Source organism: Capsicum annuum, chromosome 4 (genome assembly GCF_002878395.1).
Source record: "Capsicum annuum cultivar UCD-10X-F1 chromosome 4, UCD10Xv1.1, whole genome shotgun sequence".
Lineage (NCBI taxonomy): Eukaryota > Viridiplantae > Streptophyta > Magnoliopsida > Solanales > Solanaceae > Capsicum > Capsicum annuum.
Genome location: NC_061114.1, coordinates 202753148 through 202776259, shown reverse-complemented (window position 1 = coordinate 202776259; position 23112 = coordinate 202753148). Strand labels below are relative to the sequence as shown.

Genomic DNA, 23112 nt, shown 5'->3' with positions numbered 1-23112 from the left:
TGTAGTAACAATATATGATAAGTTTGAAATATGACAACTTACTTCATTCTTGAGGTGTGTGGTAGCTGTGCATAATATGTCTGAAAGAAGACAAGTGATTGAATAAACGAATATAATAATGATCATCAAAAGTGATGATATTTTCACACGCTTATATGATTATAAGATATGCTAGAGAAAAATTCTTTACATCATATGTATGCCTCGATTTGCTTCTAAAGTAGCAAAATCTTGAAAGAGGTTATAAGTTATCATAATTTGATAGGCTGAAAGCACGATTATACTCCATTCCTGGGAAATGAGAAACTTATTAATGCAAACGTGCACTTGATTGTGATTGTATCACAACTCACCTCCAAAAGAGATTGAATAATTTTGAAATCTAGTTCTGAAGTAGTAAATCTGAAATTTATTCATGTAATAGTAAATCTGAAATGTACTAAAGAAAAAGTACATGTCATGGTAAACTTGGAGTTTACTAGAATAAAAGTTCATAAATTGATATGAATGATTGTGACATCTCGAAGATGTGCATGTATTGAAGAACTAGAAGATTCTTCAAGAATTGTTTATGTCGTTTGTTCTCGTGATAAGTTGGTTGGACCAACTAATATTGGGATTGGATTCCTTCAAATCTGAAAATTTTAAAAGGTGAATAAGGGCCCGTTCATCTATCATGTGATATGTTAAAATGATGCATCAATAAGATGATCACATGTACATTCATTGTCAACCAGCAGTTTGACATTCATAAAGTTGCTTGCTCAACAAAATTGAGTTAAGAACATAATTTTCAGATTGTGCAATCAAGAAAGTTATCTTGATGATGATGATTTGGCATTGAATGCCTTCGATAAATAGCTAAACCATCACTAATGAGAACAAAGCTTCATGTGTTGATCTGAAATATGATATGTTGCATATAATAACACTTGTATGCATTAGACCAATAAATTATGATCATTTTTTCCCCTGGTTCAAGGTCATGAACCAACTATTCCATCTAATAGTTTTGATGTGCGGTATACGATTAATGAATGTACTATGATGCACAAATATGGATCCATCAAAGAAGATGGAGGGCGTATGTTAGCTTTCCTAACATAAGGGGGAGATTCTAAGCAGCTATGAAGTATGTTAGAAATTTTCATCAAATCCTTATTCAAAAGATAATTCAAGTCAAATGCCGAACGCATCTCATATTTAAGCTGCAAGTGCTCCTATTTTATGTCTCTAAAGGACAAAGTCTATGCATGCGTGAAACGTGATTGACCAATCGGTTCTAAATGAAATAGTACTTGTATAGAATAAGGAGCAATAATCACAATAAAAAGATAATATGCGCTTGAAGAGCCTATGACATAACACTTCATGAAACCTTATGAGAGGTTCAGGTACCTGAAAATAATGAAGTGATAAGATCTCAAAATGTTATGTCGAGTTGTAAACCGATACTAAATGATATATCATCAATATCTTTGACACAATATTGGCGCAATATTATGAAAGATTATGAGGATCTTAATTCTACGTTAATTTACATGTTGATGTAGAAACATTTATCAAGTGACCTGAAAGGATGCATTTTGGTAAGCGTAAAACTTATTTGATTTGCAATCCAGACACTTGAAGATGTCACACTTGACATAATGGATATTGTTACTTGACAAACATCCATATGAAAATCCCTTAAGGATTCAAAATGCTTGAAGCATATAAGAGTTTCTGGGAAACTTATTTATAATCCTTATATTGTATAAGCTTATTTCTTGAACATCATTGAAACTCTTTGGAGAGTTTTCAAAGCAATAGATTATTTGTTTCGAAATATATCGAATTGGATTGGTTATGAAGTACCATATCTTAGTGCAATTGATGCACTCATGTACCTTGCAAATACTACAAGGCCTATTGTCTTTTCAGTCAATTTGTTAGCAAGGTATATTTCTGCTCCTGCTATGAGACATCAAAATGGGATAAAACACATGAGCTTGTTTTATTCTAAAGATTACAGTCCCGATCTTATTGATCATGCTGATGTTGGATACTTATCTGACCCGCATAAGGCTCGATCTCAAATAGGCTATGTGTTCATATGTGGTGGTACTGTCATATCTTGGAGATATACAAAACAGTCTATCGTATCCACTTCATCGAATCATGCTAAGATAATAGCTATTTATGAAGCAAATCGAGAATGTGTATGATTGAGGTCCATGATACATCTCATTCAAGAAAAATATGGTGTGAAATATGACAATCTACCCATAATTTTATACAGAGATAATTCAGCATACATAACACATCTTAAGAGAGGATTCATAAATGGAGTTGAACGAAGCGCATTTTGCCAAAGCTTTTCTACATACATGAGCTATAAAAGAATGATGATATTAACGTGCAACAGATTCGTTCAACTGACAATGTGATTGATTTATTCACCAAATCTTCTCCAATTGCAATTTTCAAGAAGATGCTGCACAAGATCGAGATGCAAATGTCAATGATGTTCTCATTAGGGGGAGTTAATATGCGTTGTACTCTTTTTCCCTTATGAGGTTTTGTCCCACTGGGTTTCCCTTATAAGGTTTTTAATGAGGCAGCTGAAATGCGTATTATCAGAGATGTGTACTCTTTTTCCTTCACTAGATTTTTTTTCTACTGGTTTTTTTCTAGTAATGTTTTAATGAGGCACATTATTTACCAATTAGGCATTCAAGGGGGAGTGTTATAAATGTATTTACATTATAGTGAATGTCTATTAAGATCTATTTAGATAGATCTTTCTCTTTGAAGCATCTATCTTTTATTCAGACTAGGAGTAATTTTCTCCTATAAATAGAGGGGTTTTGTTCATTGTATTTACAATCATACGATCTCTCATCCCTCAAGAGAAGAAATAAGAATCACTCTCTCTATTCTCTCTACTCTTCTTCTTTGTTCTTTATTATTTTATAACATTACCAATCTAATTCATATTTATTGTTATTTTTCTTCTTCTTGTGTTGTGGATTCCTCAGAATTTAAATTCTTTAATAATAACAAGCTAGCCGAAAAAATAGAGTTTCGCCGGAATCAAATTTACTCCGTAAAAATAAGAGAAATGTATTAATATGCTAAAGTTCATGGCTTCCTCTGTTTTTATTTTCTTTTTCTGAATTGAAAATTGTTAATTGTATTAACAAGATTGTTAAAAATTTTAAAAGAAAAAAAATAGAGATGAAGAAGATGGTTGGGGGCTGATGGTGGTGGTGGCGGTGGGGTGGCGAAGGAGGGCTGCTTTTTTCTTTTTTAATTAAAATTTGTTATTGTATTAAATAAATTGAAATGTTTTTTTTTTTTAAACACCATTTGAAATACTATTCACGTGCTCAAGGAGAGTGTAACACACTATCCTTGTCAAATTAGTATTTTGTGCCTGATAAGTATCAGATTTAACACTTGAAAAGCTTGATAGGTACAGACTTTAATTGAGAGTTTTAAGTAAATTTTTAAAATAACTTTAGATGTCTAGCGATTACTTAAGCCTATATCTAAAGTTCAAATCTAAAGACTAAAAGTTTTAGTTAAGGGCGGCTCTCATCCATCCATAATCTATTCACGTACTAAAATTAATCCAAAAAGGATGTAACTGTAATTAATCCATTTCTAGGACGCGTCGGTTTGTATAGTGAATTCTACCCCAAAAAATATGTAATTTTCTTATTTAGTCAACTTCAAAAATATGATCCTTGGAAACAGTAACTGTAACTGTAAAGTTGATAACATTTGATTTGGAGGTTACGAATTTAAATTTATAAGATTATGTATAATATATTTGTATGATGGGATTTTTTTTAAATCGCATATAGCGATAGTTTTAGTAGATCGAACTATTTTTTTTTTTAACAAAAATATAATTTCTTTTCTGTTTATAAAAATATTTTAATTTTAATTTTTAACTTTAAAATGGTAAAATATAATTTTTTTTTAAAAAATAGTTTTAAGCTTCACATCATATAAAAAATAAAATAGTTTATTCTTTTGAAAGCGAGTAGTGAATTACCAAAAATAGAAGAAGTAAGAAGTAAGAAGCATCGCTTTCCAAATTATTTGATTTTAGTCACTGTAACATTCACGTTAAACTTTCCAATTTGATTCCTTCTTTCTTTCAACATCAACCAATTTATAGCACCCAAGAAACAAACAACTTCCTCACTTCTTTCAGCTGACCCTTACAGTTTTTCATTGATTGATTCTTTTTCCTCCCCTCATATTTCCATTTCTTGAAAATCAATCACTTTGTTTTCTTGTTTATTCCATATTTGGGGTTATTGGGTATTATCAGTATATTGCTAATGGTTTTTTTCTTGATTAGGGTTACTTTTGAAAAAAAAAGGGTGAATCAAAAAGTTTGTTTTTGGGATTTTCTTGGATTTGGGTCTTATGTGTGTTGTCCAAAATTGAGTCTTTTGTTCATCTGAGTTGTTTGGAGTATCTGTTGGCTTTTCTTGACTTGGGTCACTGTTGGGAAAAAGGGGGTGAATCAAAAATTTTGATTCTTGGATTTGGATTTGATGGTAGTTGGTCTAAATTGAGTCTTTTGTTCATCTAAGTTTTAGGAGTATTTGTTGGCTATTTCCTTGGAAGTTTTGAATTCTTGATTGTTCTTTGAAGTGGGAATTGTGATTTGTATTGTGGTGGATTAATGAGAGTTTGAAGGGGAGATTGATTTTGTGTTGTGAGAGATTGTTTTGTTCAATGGCTTTAAAAGAGTTGATTGAGATCAAGTTTAGGCTTGCTGATGGCAATGATATTGGACCTAACAAGTATACACCGAGCACTACAGTGGCTTCTCTTAAAGAAAAGATTATTGCGCAGTGGCCTGAAGGTTTTAATTTTCTCTGAACTTTACTGATTATGTAAATTCACGACACTTTGATTCATCTTAAAGAAAGTCCGTCCAGCTCTTTTTTGGGTGCATAATTTGTTTGCTTGTTGGGTATTTTGGTGTTTGGATATTGAAAATTTGGTGCTTTAGATACACAATGAACATGTTTTGTTTTGATGACAATTGTTCTTGTACTTTCTTGCTGCTCTTCTCCTTTAGAGCAAGGTGGGAGGAGTGCTTGGACAATTAATTAGTTATTTTTTGAAATGATGCAATTAATTGTTGTGTTGACTGTAGTTTCTGCCTCATGAAACTATTCATAAAGCTTGTCTTTTCAATGCTCCCTCCGTCCCAATTTAAGTGTTTTAGTTAGATTGGGCATGGAGTTTGAAAAATAAATTGAGACTTTCGAATCTTGCTAGGTTTTATCACTGGCAAGTACAACAACGTACCCAATATGTTCCCACAAAGTCGGGTTTGGAGAGGGTAGGATGTACGTAGACCTTACTCCTACCTCAGAGGTAGAGAGTCTGTTTCTGATAGAAATTCGACCCAGTCCATAAAAAGAAGCAATAGAAGTACAAGAGATAACAGATAGTAACTAACAATAACTACAATAGAATAATATGATAGTCGAAATACAAGACATCTAATAATAACAAAAATTGAAGGACAGAAGCTACACGAGCAAGTTTAATCACTGGCAAGTGTAGTTGAATAATTGAAAGGAAATCTCAAGTTCTTTCGCAATATTGGTATATTAAGCTTGGATTATTTTAAAATACATTAGAACTTACTCGTGGAGGTGACTCTTATTTGTGGACTTCACCACTTCTTTTGCAAGAGTAGTTAGCTTCAATTTAGCAAATCTAACCTTTCGCTCATCAGACAAGTCATACAAGTCAAAATATTCCTCCAGAGCTGATAGCCAATCAGCAAATATTGTTGGATTGAGCTTTCCATTAAAAACTGGTAACTCCGTTTTGACTTTCTTTCGGATGTTCCCTGTAGTAACCTGATTTTCGTAGAGGGGTCCGTTTAGGAAAGTTGTACTCAATGGTGGTTGAGGCATCTGCAGAGGCCTTTTCGCTGCAACTCCTCTTTTTCCAGTTGGATTAGTTGGTTGGTCAAACTGTTGAACATCTTTACCTGCCTCTAGTCCTTCATTTGAAACAACTCGGACAGGTTCTTCTTTTCCGTTCACTGGTATATCAGTTGGCAGATATGAGTTCTGCAACTCAAGAGCTGTCACACAAGTTTTTAAGTTCTGAACTTCTTCAACTAACTTCAGTAGCAGCTCATCCCTTTGTATATCAGTTAGCTTCCCACAGCTAGGCTTTTCCACTTGATTTGACATGATACTGTAACCTCTCAAATATGACTTAAATCTTTTAAGCGTCAGCACCAAACACTAAGAAAGAGAAATAGGTTGACAACGAATATGGTGATAAATGGAAACAATAGATGCAGCGCAATCGAGGGTTTTCAGCTTAGAAGCTGCACAAAAATGACGAGATGAATGAGGAAACGACGAGAGAGAGAGAGAGAGAAGGATTACATATATTTCTGAAACTTCTTTGGCTGTTTGCTGCAATCTGAGGGTAAAAATTCATTTAATAAGGACAATTACTTGGGCAACAAGCAAGGATGATAGCTGTTTGTAGACTTTGCTTCCTCAGACTCCATAGACTTGCTGCTCAAGTTTGGGGTATTGAAGCATTTAAAATACAAATACTATTACATAATATAGAAACATCTAAAGATACTAAAAGAACTCTTATAACATATATTCTCTCCGTTCAATGTGTTTGTCTTCACGAAAGTAGAGCAGACTTTTGAATCTCGTGGTATTAAACTACATATATGTGAAATGTACCAAAATGCCCTTTAATCTTGTGGTCTTAAACATGCCATGTGGAAAGTTGAAATTGAAGATTTGCTAAAAAAGGAAAGAGACAATCATTTTCAAATGGACTAAAAAGGAAAGTAGGACAAACAAATTGAAATAGAGGGAGTACTTGCTTGTAGGAGTATGAGAAAAGAACCAGTCAGCATACTGCACGGATTTCTGCGTCTCACTGAAACCTTTGAGCATATATGCACCAGATTCAGCCGAGGCGGACTCCCTTTAACAATGTATATGCGAATACACTTGCTAAGAAAATGAACTTAAACAACTTAAAAGGTCTTAATATTTCCTACGAGAGGTCTTAATATTTCCTATGAGAACATTAGCTCTAGAATTTGAATCTCTTTGGTCTTTCCCGGATCTTCTTATTTTACATTACCGTCAGCCAGTAATTGCAAATTGATGAAAGTTGAGGGATATCCTCCCATCATCCCTCTTTTTGTTCTATATTTGTTAGAACTTAGAATGACAAGGCTCTGATAACAGTATATTGGATTTATCATTTGTTCATCTGACTGTTATACGCTTAATTTCAAGGCCATCTAAGAAAGCTACAACATATATTATAGGTGTCTTCTCCTTCTCCATTTGTTTTCCAGTGGTCTCTCTGTTTTCTGGTCTGCGGCTCATATGTTTGGTTCTGGAAGAAATTTGAATCTGAAATCACAAATGTATTGCTCTTAGTTTAGCTACTCCTTTAGTCACCTATAATCCTCTTGCTGACAGAAGATATTTTTCTGTGGCAGATAAAGATTCTGGGCCAAAGACGATAAATGATGTGAAGCTTATTAATGCTGGAAGGATACTTGAGAACAATAAAACACTTGGGGAATCCAGACTTCCAGTTGCTGAAGTTCCAGGAGGTGTCATCACTATGCATGTTGTTGTACGCCCACCTATGAACGAAAAAGCCCGTGGTAAGTTTTACAATTTCTTGTAATCATCGAAACTCAGATAATGGTATATCTAAATGTATTATGCAGTCGTTTCGAGTACATACAATAGTAGGACAGCTGTCATTAATCACCGGTAGTTCGCATTGGATATTTATACGTAACCAAAGTGTTAATCAGTAGAACTGCTTAGATTCTTTTCCTGTTTTCAACATTCGTTGATGTAACTTGTAGGTTCTAGTTGATACAGAAAAAGTTGTTTGGTACTCCACGCATATTTAGCTTGGCGTGTCAAAACTCGTCATCTCTTTCTTAACCTCCAAGTCCTAGAGAATTAGGGTGGAAGAAGTAATTATTAGGTAGTTAACTTTACCTTTCTCAAAAGAAAATTTATTAGGTAGTAAAAAAATTTTAGCTTGTCCAACTGTTGGATTATAGCTCCAGTTCAACTTTGCAGCTATGGAAGCCTGAGAAGTATATATATTTTGATGTATGTTAAAGATATGTATGATTTCTCTGGGATACTCTTCAAATAAATTTACTCTATAGTTAATAGGGGTCGCTCCCACGTGCAATGTGCTTGAAGCTTGTGCCTGTATTTCAGAGCTTCTGCATTTCCATCCGTGATCTATTTATTTGATCCTCTGCTAAATGAAGTTTCGATGCATGTGTTACAGATAAACTGCAGGACGATTCCCTGAAGAAAGGTGGATGTGCATGCACAATCTTGTAATCTGTCTGACCGGATAACAGAATTACTCCGGTTTAGTAATATTACTTAGCTCGTGGATTTTTCAGTAGCTGATCTTTGGATGCATTAAGAAGTATATTGAATGTTACTCAACACCAAGAGGATATCAAGTGACAAAATTTGAAGTCCCATTTATCATTCAAGCCTTTTGCTTTTTACCTTTTAGATTTCAGCTTGGTAAACTTGCTTAGAAGCTTAAAAGGGATTTGGTGCATTGCTGTGTAAGGAACTTCTGTGGAAAATATGAAAATTTTCTTCCTTTTCTTGGGGTGGGTAAACAAGGGAACAAAAAGAATTGTTGACGATTATAGTTGGTTTGAATTCATTTAATTTGCAATCCTATAGTTACTATGAACCTACATACTCAGGCATTTGTACCTTGTTGTTATACTATGTCTTCTGTTATTGATGCTCCAATGCCTACATGGCATCGAATTCATCATATAGGCACCGGGCCGGTTGGACCTCACGGATAGCGAGAGCTTTAGTACACCGAGATGCTTTATGGTCTTCACTTCCATCTCCTCTAGAATAAGATGCAAGTCAAATTCCAACTTACATTTCATGTCAAAACTGTACTAGAGGGAAGCACACCCATATTGAAAACTGAACAAATTTTTATGCCTCTTAAGCGGCTTAAAGTAGGAGAAACGGAGTTAATTACAGGATAATCTAATTTCTATACATAATATTACAGCCAAATACAGGTATAAAATGGAAAAATGAGGCTATAATGTATGGGACATCTAGATCTACGCATTAATTTAAAATGGGTTACAAAATCTGTCAGCCACAGATTTACATTTACAAGAATTAAGGCAGCTTGCAGGGCTGGCTCTGGCTCCTCCATATTTGGAACAAATCTTGGCATGCTTTGTCCATACAAGTGAACCAACTTCTAGAGTTGACATGCAAGACAAGGTGTGGAAGTCTTGAACGCTGGCACTCTTCTTGAAACGAGCAAATCAAGCAATGGATTGAAACAGCGCCTATGAAGAAGGACTGTCTACGATGGAGGATGAGGAGCGATTTAGTTACATGAGCTTTGTCCTAGATGCTCGAACATTCTTGAGTGTCATCTTCAGTTTTTGTCTCTCGCCTTCAACCTCAGCAAACTGGAGGCTAAGTTGAGAGTAACGATCGTGCATTTCCCTCAGTTCATTCTCCATAACTACATGCTTTTCTTTGATTTCCAACATTTCCTTAATCAACTCATTGATGTCTCGGAAGCTTTTGAAGATTGCTTCATCATCACTATGTTGTTTCAGAAACGAACTGAAAACATAAAGAAATTGCTTGTCACTTTTATAGTGTTTATCCTCGCAATGAATATAATCACATGATGCATTGGAATAACAGCAAAACACTTCTAATAGTTACTTCTCCAGTAAGGCCCCTAGCATAAGACAGGAGCAACTGATATGGCAGTAGCCTCGGATACTGCTCATTGCCATACAAGCAGATTAAAAGAAAATATTTGTTTAGTGTCTTCGTAGATACACCTAGGAAATGCTTCAAGGAATTCCTTGCAAAACATGATATACAGATTCTATATATGCAGTTCAAACTTCAATATATGAATTGTGTGAACTTCACTTGTAATTCCTAGTACAATTGAGAAGGTAGGGAAGAAATGTTCAGAAAGCCGCTTTAATGCATAGATCATCACCTGTCAGTCAGCTACATATAAAATTCTATTATTTCCATAAGTATTTTCCAGAATTGAGAAGAAATCAATAAGTCTGAGGAAAACATAATTTGATGCTAACATAGACCTACAGCAACAGATCAAATGTAGAAAGTAGTATCAATTGTTAACACTTTAAGACTCAATTTAGCAACATCCGAAATTAAGCAGGGCTGGACAATGTCATTGAGATTATTGATTAACCAGCTTGAAATCACGATGAAAAGATTTATTATAATTGAGTAAAAGAAATGGAAGAACAGTATCTTCCCGGGCAATTAAGCAGAAGGCAAAGATGAAGAAGTAATAGCAATATCCTACCTCTGGAACATACTCGGTTTATTTTTTGCCTTTAACGCTTCAGCAAGCTCAATTTCAAGGGCAAGTACCCTCTCCAATGCATTACCAGTGCTAGCTATATCCTTGAATGTTGGGAACATGCTTCGGAGCTCTTCATTTGCCTTGTAGATTAAGAACCATGATAAACAGATCAGCGTCAAGATAACATATTCAACTATAATGTATACAAGTTACCTCGGTATACCTTGTGTAGTTGCACAAGTTCATTCTGAAGAATTTCAATGCCTGGATTAGAATAATGGTCCTCGGGAATGAGAGAGTTTTCACGTTTCATCCTTTCCAACTGCAAGTCAAGTGAAAGAAAAAAATTGCTATGGCACCACCATATATCTGACTTGTAATCTGATTGCTGACTCAAATTGGATCAACAAATTTATAAGATCAATGAGTACCTCTTCATGTAGATGTTCCATGCTAGACCTCAAATTCCTTCTTCCAAACTGTTCAGTGCTGAAATCTATATGCCTTCCATTGCTCGGTGGTGAGTAACCTTCAAGAGGTGAATCTCCAGTTGTTGCACGCGCTCCTGCTGACGCAGCATCCTGTAAATGATGAAAAAAGAAGAAGAAAAAAAACAAGTACTTCAAAAACCAAAGGACTCCATGAAGTAAAAGACAAAAGCAGGGATCTGTGCAATCAGAAACATTGATTTAACCACTGTCCAGGCACCGACATATACACCTAAACTCAAATATACACCGACATATACACCTAAACTCAAATATACACCGACATATACATTTCTTTCTTTGATTACAATTTTCATATGACCAGGAAAAATGAGTCATGCGACTTCCAAATAAACAACAACATTGCCTCCATCCCAAATAAATTGGGGTTGGCTTTCAAACATGTGGAAAGAAAACTGTTACTTCCATTTTATATCAAGATTACAAGTTTTATTTCATGCTACTAACTCCTATTCCCTTCCAAATACCCTAGGTCCTAGCTAGTGTTCTCCATGTCCTAATGCTTTTTATTCCTCACATGTTGTTGATGCTTTTATACCAACAAAAATCCCTGAAGGTATTCCAGCAAGTTGAGGATAAGTCTCACATGCTTGGGCTAGCTGTTGAAGATTGTAAAAAAAAACTAAAAAACCATGGATGCTAATGGTAAATGCAAAGGAAACAATTCTCGTTTCTTCCCTCTCTTTAAAAACCCATTATCAACAAAAAGTTGCTTCTATAAGGAACTAACTTGCTCTCTTCAACTGTACTTAAATTTATTACAGACCAACTATTCCTTGTTTATGCAACTTCATAGGAGACTGACTCATACATGCTGAAATCTCGAGCTAGAAGAAGTGAACCATGACTGTAGAGATAGACTAATAGTTATGATTCAGATTTATTTCATAACCACATATCTTGATGCAGAAATAAGAACAGAATAAATTATCCAAGGAACTTTGAAATGGCGGAACAAGGGGATGGAGGAGAGGAAGGAAAGCATACCGTTTTTCGTAAGAGTGGTAGCTTAAATCCGCTTGTAAGTTTAGAAACCATTACAGGTTAGTAGAAATTTTAGCCACAACTCACAGTGGCCATGGGTTGGGTCCAAATGTTTGAGAGTAGCTTGACTATCTAAAGAAGTTGCTTATGCTTCAAATTGCTACGTAAAATGAGATTGGAAGCACAACAAGGTCGTTTATTTACTCAGTCAGAAAAAGCCTTTATGTTGCTTCTACTGAAATAATAATTATTCGTTTATAACATGAATAAAAATGTACATAAAATTAACATTTGAAGGTTACACTGGCTTTTATACAGACTCGGACTTACACACGATGGTGAGTTTATCTACTATATTAGGTTAGTGTAGATACATAGGTATTTAAGATACTAAATTTCTCATGCGAGCTCTGTAGATTTCTGCTGCCTAGCCCAAAAATAGAATATTCAAATAAGGTCTTCAACATTCTTAACCATTACCACATTAGTAGTTTTTGTCAGAGAGCTTACCGGGGTGAGTAGAAGTTTCACTGGTGAGCTTGATTCTTCACTTCTATCATCCATAAATAATGTTGTTTCCTTCACATTCCAGGCATCAGATGAATCCTCTCGGGGTGTGGCATAAGGAGAAGGATGTACATTTGTCTCATTAGGCACAAGTTCAACTTTGCCCATCTGGCCATTTTCTCTCTTAGATACAATAGAAGATGTTACGCTCATCAGCTGCTCTCTAGTCAAAGTAAGTTCATCTGCAATTCTGGAGTATTCTCTCACTCGTTCTCGCAAAGTTATTTCGAGTTTTTCCTTTTCTTCCTTGCAACACTCTAAACTTAGAACAGCACACTCCAATTCTGCCTTTAATCTGTCACGATCTTTCATTATTTCACGCTTATCAGAAAGCAGAGACTGTAATTCAGATTCCAAAGACAAGATTTTGAGAGCTAGGTCTTCATTTTTCTTCAAGTGCAAAGCTTCAGATCTCTTCCTGCCTTCGATCTCATCTAATGCGTCTTGTAACTTCAAAAGCATATCTTCTCCGTGCTTTTTGGAGATAGTAACTTGTTGCTTCAACTCTTGGAACTTTGATTCATATTGCTCTTTTATAAAGACTATTCGCAAGGATTCTTGCATAGCAACAGGTGGTCCTTCAGATTCTCTTTTCTCGCGAACCCGGAGACATTCTGCATCAGCCTTATCCTTAAGCTCCTTCAAATGGATGGATAAGTTTTTGAACTCTTCTGTTTTCAAGGCTTGCTCAGAGAGCTTGTGACTAAGCTCATTACACTTGTGGATGAGCTCATTACATTGTAACTGCAAGCTGACCATTTCATCTTTGTTCTCCTTTAAGACCGTGTAGGAGTGCAGTTCACCTAATTTACCTCGGAGCACAATCACCATGATCTCCAGTTCCTCCTTGGAGAGTGACAAGCAATTAAGTTCTTCTTCGGCATTTGCCAGCACGTTCTTCAACTTCTCTACTTCAAGAAAATGATAATTATTAGTTTTAAGGAGAGAATTCTCCAACATCATCTCCTTCTTTGCATCTGAAAGAACATTATTTTGAGCAGTCGAAGCTTCTAAATCAGATCTAACCGAACAAAGAGAACTTAGCAACTCCTTGTTTTCTTTAATCGAACAAGCCTCACTTGCAAGGCATTGATTCAACTTGGCCTGTAAATCATGACATCTCTTCTGAAGCTCGGCAATGGACCCATCAGATGATTTAAGCTGCCGCACAAATTTTAGATCCAGAGTTTCACAGTGAGTCATGGCAACTGTGAACTTAACATCAGAAGCTATGGCATACTCTTGTACTTCTAGCATGTGCCTTTCAAGATCAGGAATATAGGAAACCTCTTGCTGAAGTTTCTCCATTTGCTTACTTCGCTGCTGCAAAAGATGGTTAAGTCTAAATTTCTCCACTCCTAACTCTGATGCCAGCTTCCTGAAATGCACCAGATCAGCATTTTGGTTTTCCAAATCCAATAACTTCTCATTCTCCTCGTTCAATTGAGAAGTAAGATCTCGCACTGAGCTTTCTAAACCAGAAACACAGGACAAATCTTCCTGAAGCTTAGCCACATGCTCATCACGCTGCTGCACAAGTTGATCAAGTCTACATTTCTCCACTTCAAAGTCTGCTGCCAGCTGCCTGAAATTCTTAAGTTCAGCATTTTGCTTTTCCAAGTCCAGTAACCTGTCATGCTTCTCATTCAATTGAGAAGTAAGATCTCTAACAGAGCACTGTAAACCAGAAACACAGGACAAATCTTCCTGAAGCTTAGCCACATGCTCATCACGCTGCTGCACAAGTTGGTCAAGTCTACATTTCTCCACTTCAAAATCTGCTGCCAGCTGCTTCAAATTCACCAGTTCAGCATTTTGTTTTTCCAAGTCCAGTAACCTGTCATGCTTCTCATTCAATTGGGAAGTAAGATCTCTAACTGTGCACTCTAAACCATAAACACAGGACAAATCTTCCTGAAGCTTTGCCACATGCTCATCGCGCTGCTGCAAGAGCTGATCAGCTCTTGATTTCTCCACTCTTAACTCTGATGCCAGTTGCTTGAAATGCACCAGCTCAGCATTTTGCTTTTCCAAATCTAGTAACCTGCCATTTTTCTCGTTCAGTTGAGAAGTAAGTCCTTGCACCGAGTCTTCTAAACCAGAAAGACGGGACATCTGTTCCTGAAGATTTATTAGATGTTCATCACGCTGCTGCAAAAGCTGATAAAGTTTAGATTTTTCCACTTCTAAATCTGATGCCAGTTGCCTGAAATGCACCAGCTCAGAATTTTTCTTTTCCAAAACCAGTAACCTGTCATTCTTTTCGCTCAGTTGAGAAGCAAGTCCTTGCACTGAGTCCTCCAAACCAGAAAGACGGGACACCTCTTCCTGAAGCTTTATAACATGGTCATCACGCTGCTGCAAAAGCTGATCAAGCTTAGATTTTTCCAATTCTAAGTCTGATGCCAGTTGCCTGAAATGCACCATTTCAGCATTTTGCTTTTCCAAATCCAGTAACCTGCCATGCTTGTCGTTCAATTGTGAAGCAAGATCTCTTACAGAGCCCTCTAGACCAGGCACACAGGATAACTCCTCCTGAAGCTTCGCTGCACGCTCATCATGCTGCTGCAAAAGATGGCTAAGTTTAGATTTCTCAATCTCTAACTCAGACGCCAACTGCCTGAAATGCACCAGTTCACCAATTTGCTTTTCCAAATCCAGTAACCTGTCATCCTTCTCATTCAACTGCAAAGTAAGATTTTTGACTGAACCCTCAAGTTTATCCTTAAGACCTCTCTCACGTTGCAAATCATCTTGCAGAGTTCTCAAATTGACTCTCAGATGATTAACTTCTGATGCAAGCTTGGCAAATTCCTCAGCTTTGTTGTGTAAAGAGGTCGCGAGATCCTCCTTCTCTTGTATTAGTTCAGAAATGATTAATTCATTCTGCTCAAACTCATTGGCTATAGAGTTCAAGCCCAAGATCTCTTGAGAAATATGCCCGTTCTTCGAGACTAGATTTTGTAGCTGGACTTCAAAGGAAGCAAGATCATCCAGAAGCTCTCTGTTCTGTTGTGCATATTTTTCTTCAACTTCAGAGTTGAGATGAAGTTTATTGGTCACAGATTCAAGTTCAACCTGAAGTTTCTCCACGAGTGCAGTTGACACATCAAATTTAGCTACCATACTCTGTATATCATTTTTATACTTTTGCTTCATGGAAATTATTTCTGATCTACTAGCATTCAAGGACACCTCAGCAACTGATTTTTCACTTTCTAGATTTTGCTTCTCCTGCATAAGATGAGGAATCTTGCTGCACACACTATACTGCACCTCTTCCAGCTGCATGGTGAGACCTCTTATATCCCTGAGCTCCAACTCATGGAAAGAGGAATTGCATAGAAGAGATAGTTCCTTCTCATAAGATAGCAACATATCGGACAACTTACACTGCACAAAGCTAATATCTGCATTAAGATTTTCATTTGCAGAAGCCAAGTTCTCTGAGTTGGATCTGACAGTTACCAAATTATCCTTTAGAAATGAAATCTCATCTTGAAGGCTACTGTTGTTCAACAATTCCTGCTTCAATGAAGTGGAGAGTGCTATATTTTCTTCCACACAAGCTTCATATCTATTCTGTGTTTCTGTATGCTGCACCATGATTGCTTCCAATTCCATGACCTTCTCAGTGAGGAGACAATTTGCCTTCGAAAGACTCACGAATTCAGCTTCCAAAGATTGATTCTGCAGAACAAGATCATTGCATCTGAGGATGCAACTTGCTTTCTCCTCGTGCAAAATGTGAACGTCTTCCAAAGCAACCTGCAATCTCACCACCATCTGCTCCTTGTTGAGATTTAAAGCCTCCAACTGCTGAGCCATTTCATCCCTAGTTCTCTTCATCATTGCAGCATTCGCATTAGCTTCAAACACAGTTTCAAGTAAAACCCTGGAGAATATATCCAAGTGCAAGTTAACTGAATACATATCACCAAGTTCTTCTTCAACCTTCCTGTAAAGCTCCTCCTGCAAGCAGAGTGATCTTTTCAAGTCATCAGTGAGGACATCTCCACTGACTGTTTGTTTCTTTGCAATCACATGTTGATCCTGAAACTGCAACTGCTCTGTATTATCATATTCTAAATTCTGAACAACATCTGCAAACCCAACGAATTGTGATTGTGAAAGTTCTGGAATTGCTTGCTTGATGAGGTTTTCATTAGTCTCAAACATGGACACGACCTGTGATGAAAGAAGCTCCAAATCCTTTTGCAGCTTATCTACTGCAATAGAATAATTCAAGCGGGCTCTTTTCAGAGCTGCTTCTGAAGTAGCAGCTCTTCTCTCGAGCTCCTTATTTAGTGTATCCAAATCACGTCTCTCATCAGCAAGCTGTAACAGACGCTGACTCATATCTTGTCGCATTAGTTCCATTTCAGCTTTGCTATTTGAAATGGTATAAAGGCAATTTGAATGTTCATTCCTTAGACTCTGCAACTCTGCCAGCATTTGCTTCTGATTTTCCTCGAGTTCTTGAACAAGAGCTTCATAGTAACACTCCATCTGATCCATTTTTCTCAACAGATTTTCTCTTTCGACCTTCGCCTCATCCACTTCTCTTACCAGATCAAAAATTTTGGCTTTCATTGCATCAATAGCAACACTGGAATCAGTTCCTTGAGACACCAGCGGGGGTATGCCAATATGATGAAGCAAATTTTCTGGTGAATAAAGGTCCAATTCCAACCCAAGCCCTGGCAAAGGCTGTTCGACATTGGGTAAAGTTGTCGATCTAGTCTCCTTTACATCCACTGATGTTACTTTATTTAGCAATGACATTTCATCTCTTGCTCCTAGTTTGACCTCCTGTACAATTTGAAGCAATGCCTCCAATTCCGAATGAAGAAACCTGTAATCTCTTTCATAGAATCCAAGACAAACTTTATTTTGAAGTTCTTTGATTCTATCTTCAACCACTGAAATTCCTTTCATCCATCTTAGCTGTAGATCTAGAACTAAGCGGCCAGAATCAGCACCACAACTTTCACCATGATTTTGACAGCTAGATTTCAAAGTTCTTAGTCTTTCAATACAATCTTTGAAATTTGAACATTCTGATTTAAGGACAGAAACCTCTTTCACCAACTCCTCACTAGAGGATATCTCAGCAGTGAGTAGCTGAGAAAACTTTTCTGTTTCAGAACCCAATTCATTAGCTTGACTTTGCAGACTGCTTACCTCCAGCTTAAGCTCAAAAATTGATGATTCTGCCAATTCTAGGCTTGCTCTAAGTCTATTATTCTCCTCATAAGCAATTGCCAATTCATTATCCACTGAGCAATCTGATGCCCATCCATGAACTGAACTACTATTCTGGGCCATTGCTTGACTGTCAGATTTATTACCTTTCTCCGACGGCAGGCCTTGACTATCAGTTTCATGTGCACTAGATGAATCATGCTTTTCGGCGTATAGACTCTCTGAAGTGTTGGAAGAGCCATCAAATCCAGCCGTCAAGTCAGTATTTTCCTCGTTTAGTTCCACTTCCTCCTCAACAGAAGAGAGTTCTTTAGCCTCTGGTCTGAATCTGACCCTAGAACTAACCTACATCAGAAAAAATGGAACCAGGATCAGGAAATGCGAAAGACGCAAATCAAGAAATTTGCAAATTGAACGAAGAGTAAAAGTTCTAATTTCTCACTGTCATGAATGACTAGTAAATTTACTCTTTTTTTTCTAGAACATTTATTCAAATCGCCTAATTGGCATGGTCAAGTAACAGGCTAAATGAAGCTGGTACTTCCAATTCAGGAGTTCAGCAACTGTACAGAAATTCACAGCAACGATCAAAGGCGAGGAAACAATAGATAATATAGGAAGTCGCAGAAGCTGATTTGACCAACAACAATGTATTAGGAACTAAGACTTTGGTGATTCAGAAACCTTCAGGACATTTATATTCCAGTTTGAAAGATCAAAACTCAGTCATATTTCACGCTAGGATGCTGATAACTACCTAATCTAAAACTAGAATTGAGACTCTAGATCACCAAATGAAGTACAAAGGGAGTATCCATCACCAACTGTGTCCTCCAAGAAGAGTTTGCAGGTGCTAAAAATAATCAGACCTTATCAATGTGATCATGGGCAGTCTCTCCTGAAAATAGGACTTTCCCAGTAACAGAGTCATCATGCTTGTTCTCATATCCTGACGGCAAACCTCTTTCCCTAAGTTCCCTTTGCTGCTCAAATTCTCTGCAAGCAAATGCACCTTTTGTCACTTGCTCATAAGAAAAATCATGTGGCTTTAGATGTTAAGATGTGCTACCTGAATCCCGTTTTAGATGTTAGCAACTGAACTGTGACCTGGAGAAATAACATGCAATTAAACAAACAAATTAAACAGAAGCGAGAAAAATAAATATTTACAGAATACATAAATGAATAACTACAAATTCAGAACTAATATGAACATAGAAAAGTATCATCACATAGAATTGTAAGGGGCAAACATTGACTGGTACATCAGATGTCCTATATTCATGCTGATATAATATTATCCTAATGTAATGATGTTCATGTTGTAGGCTAATGAGTATCAAACTGATGAAGATTGAGCCTAACTAGCTTGACATAGCAGATGATACGAAATTCTCTTATGTATGTTATTGGTTCAGCAAGAAAGAAGAAGTAAGGTTACTGATTCAGAGATCCCTATCGAGTTCCATCACCCATGCTACTCATGTAAAATGCCTAGGGCGCCAAGCCTACCAGTTCTTCTTTCAAGCTCAAAATAAGAAAGAATATAGGAATTGAAACTAAAATGAGCTAATTTATTGGATTAAGAGGTGGAACTTCTATATATACGCTCAGGAATGTAATTGTAACAGAAACTCAATATATAGTTCCAAGCAGGTGTTTAGGTAGAGTAAACATAATATAAATGCAGCTGCATGAGAGGCATTGGTTTTTGCCTAAGAGCAGTTCTTGAGTTCTAGAAGATGGGAAATGGTGAAAACAAAAAGGACATCCTCTACCTAACACAACTAAGGGTGATTATAGTTTCAGGTAGTAAACATGTCAATTGAGAATACTTTTCTTATATCAACCAAAAACAATTAGTTATAACACATCATTATGACTTAGAACACAAATCTAGACATATGCAGAAGGTGATCAAGTAGAAGTGCCAGGAGTAGCAATATTTGCCTCACATGTAATACTGTTCCCGCATTGCATCCTTGAAGAGGTAAAGGAACAGAAGAAGGTTTTGCTGCTTCAGCATACTCAGCAAGATTAATTGTTGCCTCACCCAGGATACCAGACCGTGAAGAACCCTGAGAGCATTATCAGATTCAAAGAGAAAAGTATTAACAACATCAAAGAGGAAAATTAATCCACTCAGTACCAAGAGAGGTTTAAGTTTTTAAAATTTGCATTCATCGGAATCCATCATTGCAACAAACAAATTAACTGTCAGGAGAGTCAATCAGGAATTCAAGTATAAGCAATTTAGAAGCTTTTTTTTTTTTTTAACTTTTGGTGATAAGGTAAAGAAATATCGAAACTAAACCGAACGAAATCTACCATGGCAACCACAAGTTTGTACAGCTTCTCATCAAATTGTTTGGTTTTGACATCTTGAAGAAGCCTTGTTGTTTCATAAATTGGATCAGCCCATTTGCATGTTCCATTTCTTACATTGGCTTTGGTTGTCTTTGCAATTGTTTTTCCAGAGTCAGCAGGGCTAAAAGATATGAATAACTTGTCCCATCCAGATTGTGGTATCTGTAACACCAAAAAGGGACGACTTTCAGTCAATGCTTGTTCTATGGTAATGTATACTGGACATTGGCTACTTCTGTTTTTTACCAAATACATCACCAAAAGTACAAGACATCACAGTGAACTTTGCATCAACTAACTGGTTTTCCCAATGGTTATATTTTTATCTACCCACATCATTAAATGCTAAACATTTTTTTGTAGCATATGCTTTTATACCATCGACTAGGTAACTAATAATAGTTACTAAAAAGGTAATGATACGAAGGATTTTGTAGGGTATGCATCAGCACTAGATTGGGCCAAAGTTATACATAGAGAACCACACCAAAGCAATCATGTTATTATTGCTATAATCTTAAGAAATTGGTAAACTCAAGGAGTTACATGTTGCAGGATATGCCTCTATCTTGATAAGAAAATCTTTAGGCATTATTACTAAGGTACATCTGTCCACCACGTATTACTAAATTGAAATAAAAAGTGTTCGATCTTACATGAGTAGCATTAAATTGAAGTCGAAAGACCACTTTCACTTTATTCTTCTCAAGCTTCCACTTTGTGATCCTCGACATTGTTGCATCTCCAGTTTAGCATCAGCTACAAACCATCATTTCCCCAAATCCAGACAATAGCAATCTCAGCTGGCCTAAGAGATTTGTGACAAAAAGTAGAAATATCAGAAAAGAAAGCACAATCAATAATGCACAGAAAGAAGAAACATGAATTAATGATGAACCAATTATGGACCTTGCAATGGCTTATGACCAGATGACACACATGTCCTCCAGATTATAAACAAAACATTATAGTCTAGCCTATTATTCTTAAGCATATTTCTACTGGAATTAAGAAGTCAAGACATTTGAGAAGCTCCACACAAGAACTCATTTTTAAACCAAGTTACCTTCTTAAAAGCCACAATGGCATTCATGGTACAAAAGGTAAGGCAAAGTTAAACTAAGCCAAAAGAATGTGCACATTTCCAGTTAATTCATAGTGCAGGCATACATACAGGGAGGTAAAATTAGCAGGGAAGACGCTAGAGCTAAAGTTTAGGCTGGGAAGAAACCACACTGAAATATGTAAGCTGATTAAGCTGCAGTGTAATCCCACCCACAAGTGAGGTCTGGAGATGGTAAAGTGTACGCATATCTGACCCTTACCCCTACCTCGTAAAGATAGAGAGAGGTTGTTTCCAATAGAACCTCAGCTTAAACAAAGCCATTAGAGAACCCATTGTGATCATCTTAATTATAACAGGTCCACAAGATACTTTAAAACGCTAGCATTGATCCAAGAAGACAGTCAATTAAAAACTAAACAAGTCTCAAGCTCATAACATTTCCAAAAAAGATCAGATCTTGAAATTTGCAACTTCCACTAAAGTACCCTAAGCTCAAAATTGAGCTAAAACCCAAAAATACCTCTTCCAGTTTTGCAAAATGACTTAAAGATCCAGCAAGTTCTTCTGATCCAGCAAGTATCTCAAAAACTTTAAACAATGCAAATTTAAAATACCCAACTTTAAATCCCACAAAATGCAACTAAGATATTCCTGGACCCAAGAACATTAAAAAAAAAAAAAAAAACATGAAAAATTTCCCAAAGTAAAAAAGATTAGATCTTTTTCAACAAGAAAGCAAAAATGAGAAATGGGAATCTATCAAAAACCTCAAAAGTTCAAGAAAAGAGCTAAAAATAGACAAGAATGAAAAACAGTGAAGTACTAGTACACAACTGTTTTTCCTCAAAATAGTGACAAAAATAATATAGTAATAAACAATTTTTTTCCCCAAACACTTCACAGTTACAGTGGAGAAACCAAATGTCACATTCATGAACAGTAGATATTATTGTTCAAAAGCTCAAACATCACATTCAAGAAACATTAAAAAATAAAAATAAAAAACACCCATTTTCAAGACTTTTTTTTAAGAAAAAATAAAATAAAAAAGTAATGTTGAAAAAAGGAGCCAATGGAATTGTGTGCGATACCTAATTGTAAGATCTGGGGGAGCTTAAAAAGCAAGGAAACACCTTGAGAATCTTTAGAAAGAAGAGAAAGGGGAGACAAAAAAGGCAATGGCTTTAGAGTAAAATAGAAGTAAATATGGGGGTTTAAATTTGAATATGATGAAACAGAGGGGGTTTAAAATTAAAGAAAGAGATATCCCGCCAAATTATGTAATTTTCATGTAATTAATTTTGGGTTTACTTAACTAATTACTTTATATTTTATAAGGTGGTCTTTTTATTACCTTTTGTCTGAAAAATGTAAATTATAGGAAATTATTAAATTACCCTTTGATTTTCTCTTAGTCAACACCATCACTCTGGCACTTTTTTCTTTTGTCTGTATTTTTTTTTTGTCACACTCGCACTAAAAGATTTGTTTAGTACGAGCCAAAAGGATAATAATTTTGAAATACAATATACAATTATTTTATTTTATATTTGATTAAAGATATTAGTTAGTGTCGAAATTATTTATATTATAACAATTGAATAAGTTATTCTATAAATATGATAACATAACTAATTTCATTAAATATTTAAATTCATGGAATAACTTTATCTATCTCATTTCAAATATCAAACATCCTAATTGAAGTAGACAGAGAGAAAATACAAAAAACAAATATAAAGGGACTTCGTCATTGACCGTTCATTATCATATGTGGACTCGTTTGGCCATGAAAATCAAAATCATATTCACTTTATTTGATATTTTGAAGTTGAAGTTATGTTTAGCCATAGTAATGTTGTATTTTTGAAGTTAAAAAATATAGTAAAAGGGGAAAATAATTTTTTTAGAAAATAGAGTTTTATGAAAATTGAATTATTTTATGAAAATAAAAATATTTAGATATTTTTGAAAAATTAAATT

At 35.8% G+C, this 23112-nt stretch overlaps 2 protein-coding genes across 3 annotated transcripts; one reads left to right on the top strand and one right to left on the bottom strand.

Annotated features, from left to right (window-relative positions):
• The first annotated feature begins 4031 nt into the window (after positions 1–4031).
• Positions 4032–8790, top strand: LOC107867569 (membrane-anchored ubiquitin-fold protein 3). The gene is made up of 3 exons (XM_016713861.2): positions 4032–4870; positions 7526–7696; positions 8350–8790. The coding sequence occupies exons 1-3, from the start codon at positions 4741–4743 to the stop codon at positions 8403–8405; spliced, it is 357 nt and encodes a 118-aa protein (XP_016569347.1). The 5' UTR covers positions 4032–4740; the 3' UTR covers positions 8406–8790.
• Positions 8791–9022: 232 nt separating this feature from the next.
• On the bottom strand, positions 9023–22346 carry LOC107867568 (centromere-associated protein E). 2 transcript variants are annotated; one of them, XM_016713860.2, is made up of 11 exons: positions 22221–22346; positions 20720–20871; positions 20025–20225; positions 19652–19774; positions 18766–18803; positions 18566–18692; positions 12435–18041; positions 10863–11012; positions 10655–10753; positions 10432–10571; positions 9023–9698 (listed from the first exon to the last, which is right to left on the bottom strand). In XM_016713860.2, the coding sequence occupies exons 2-11, from the start codon at positions 20795–20797 to the stop codon at positions 9458–9460; spliced, it is 6804 nt and encodes a 2267-aa protein (XP_016569346.2). In that variant the 5' UTR covers positions 20798–20871; positions 22221–22346; the 3' UTR covers positions 9023–9457. The 2 variants fall into 2 exon arrangements, with proteins under 2 accessions (XP_016569346.2, XP_016569344.2); XM_016713858.2 differs by lacking the exon at positions 22221–22346 and adding an exon at positions 21650–22129.
• Between the last annotated feature and the right edge of the window lie 766 nt (positions 22347–23112).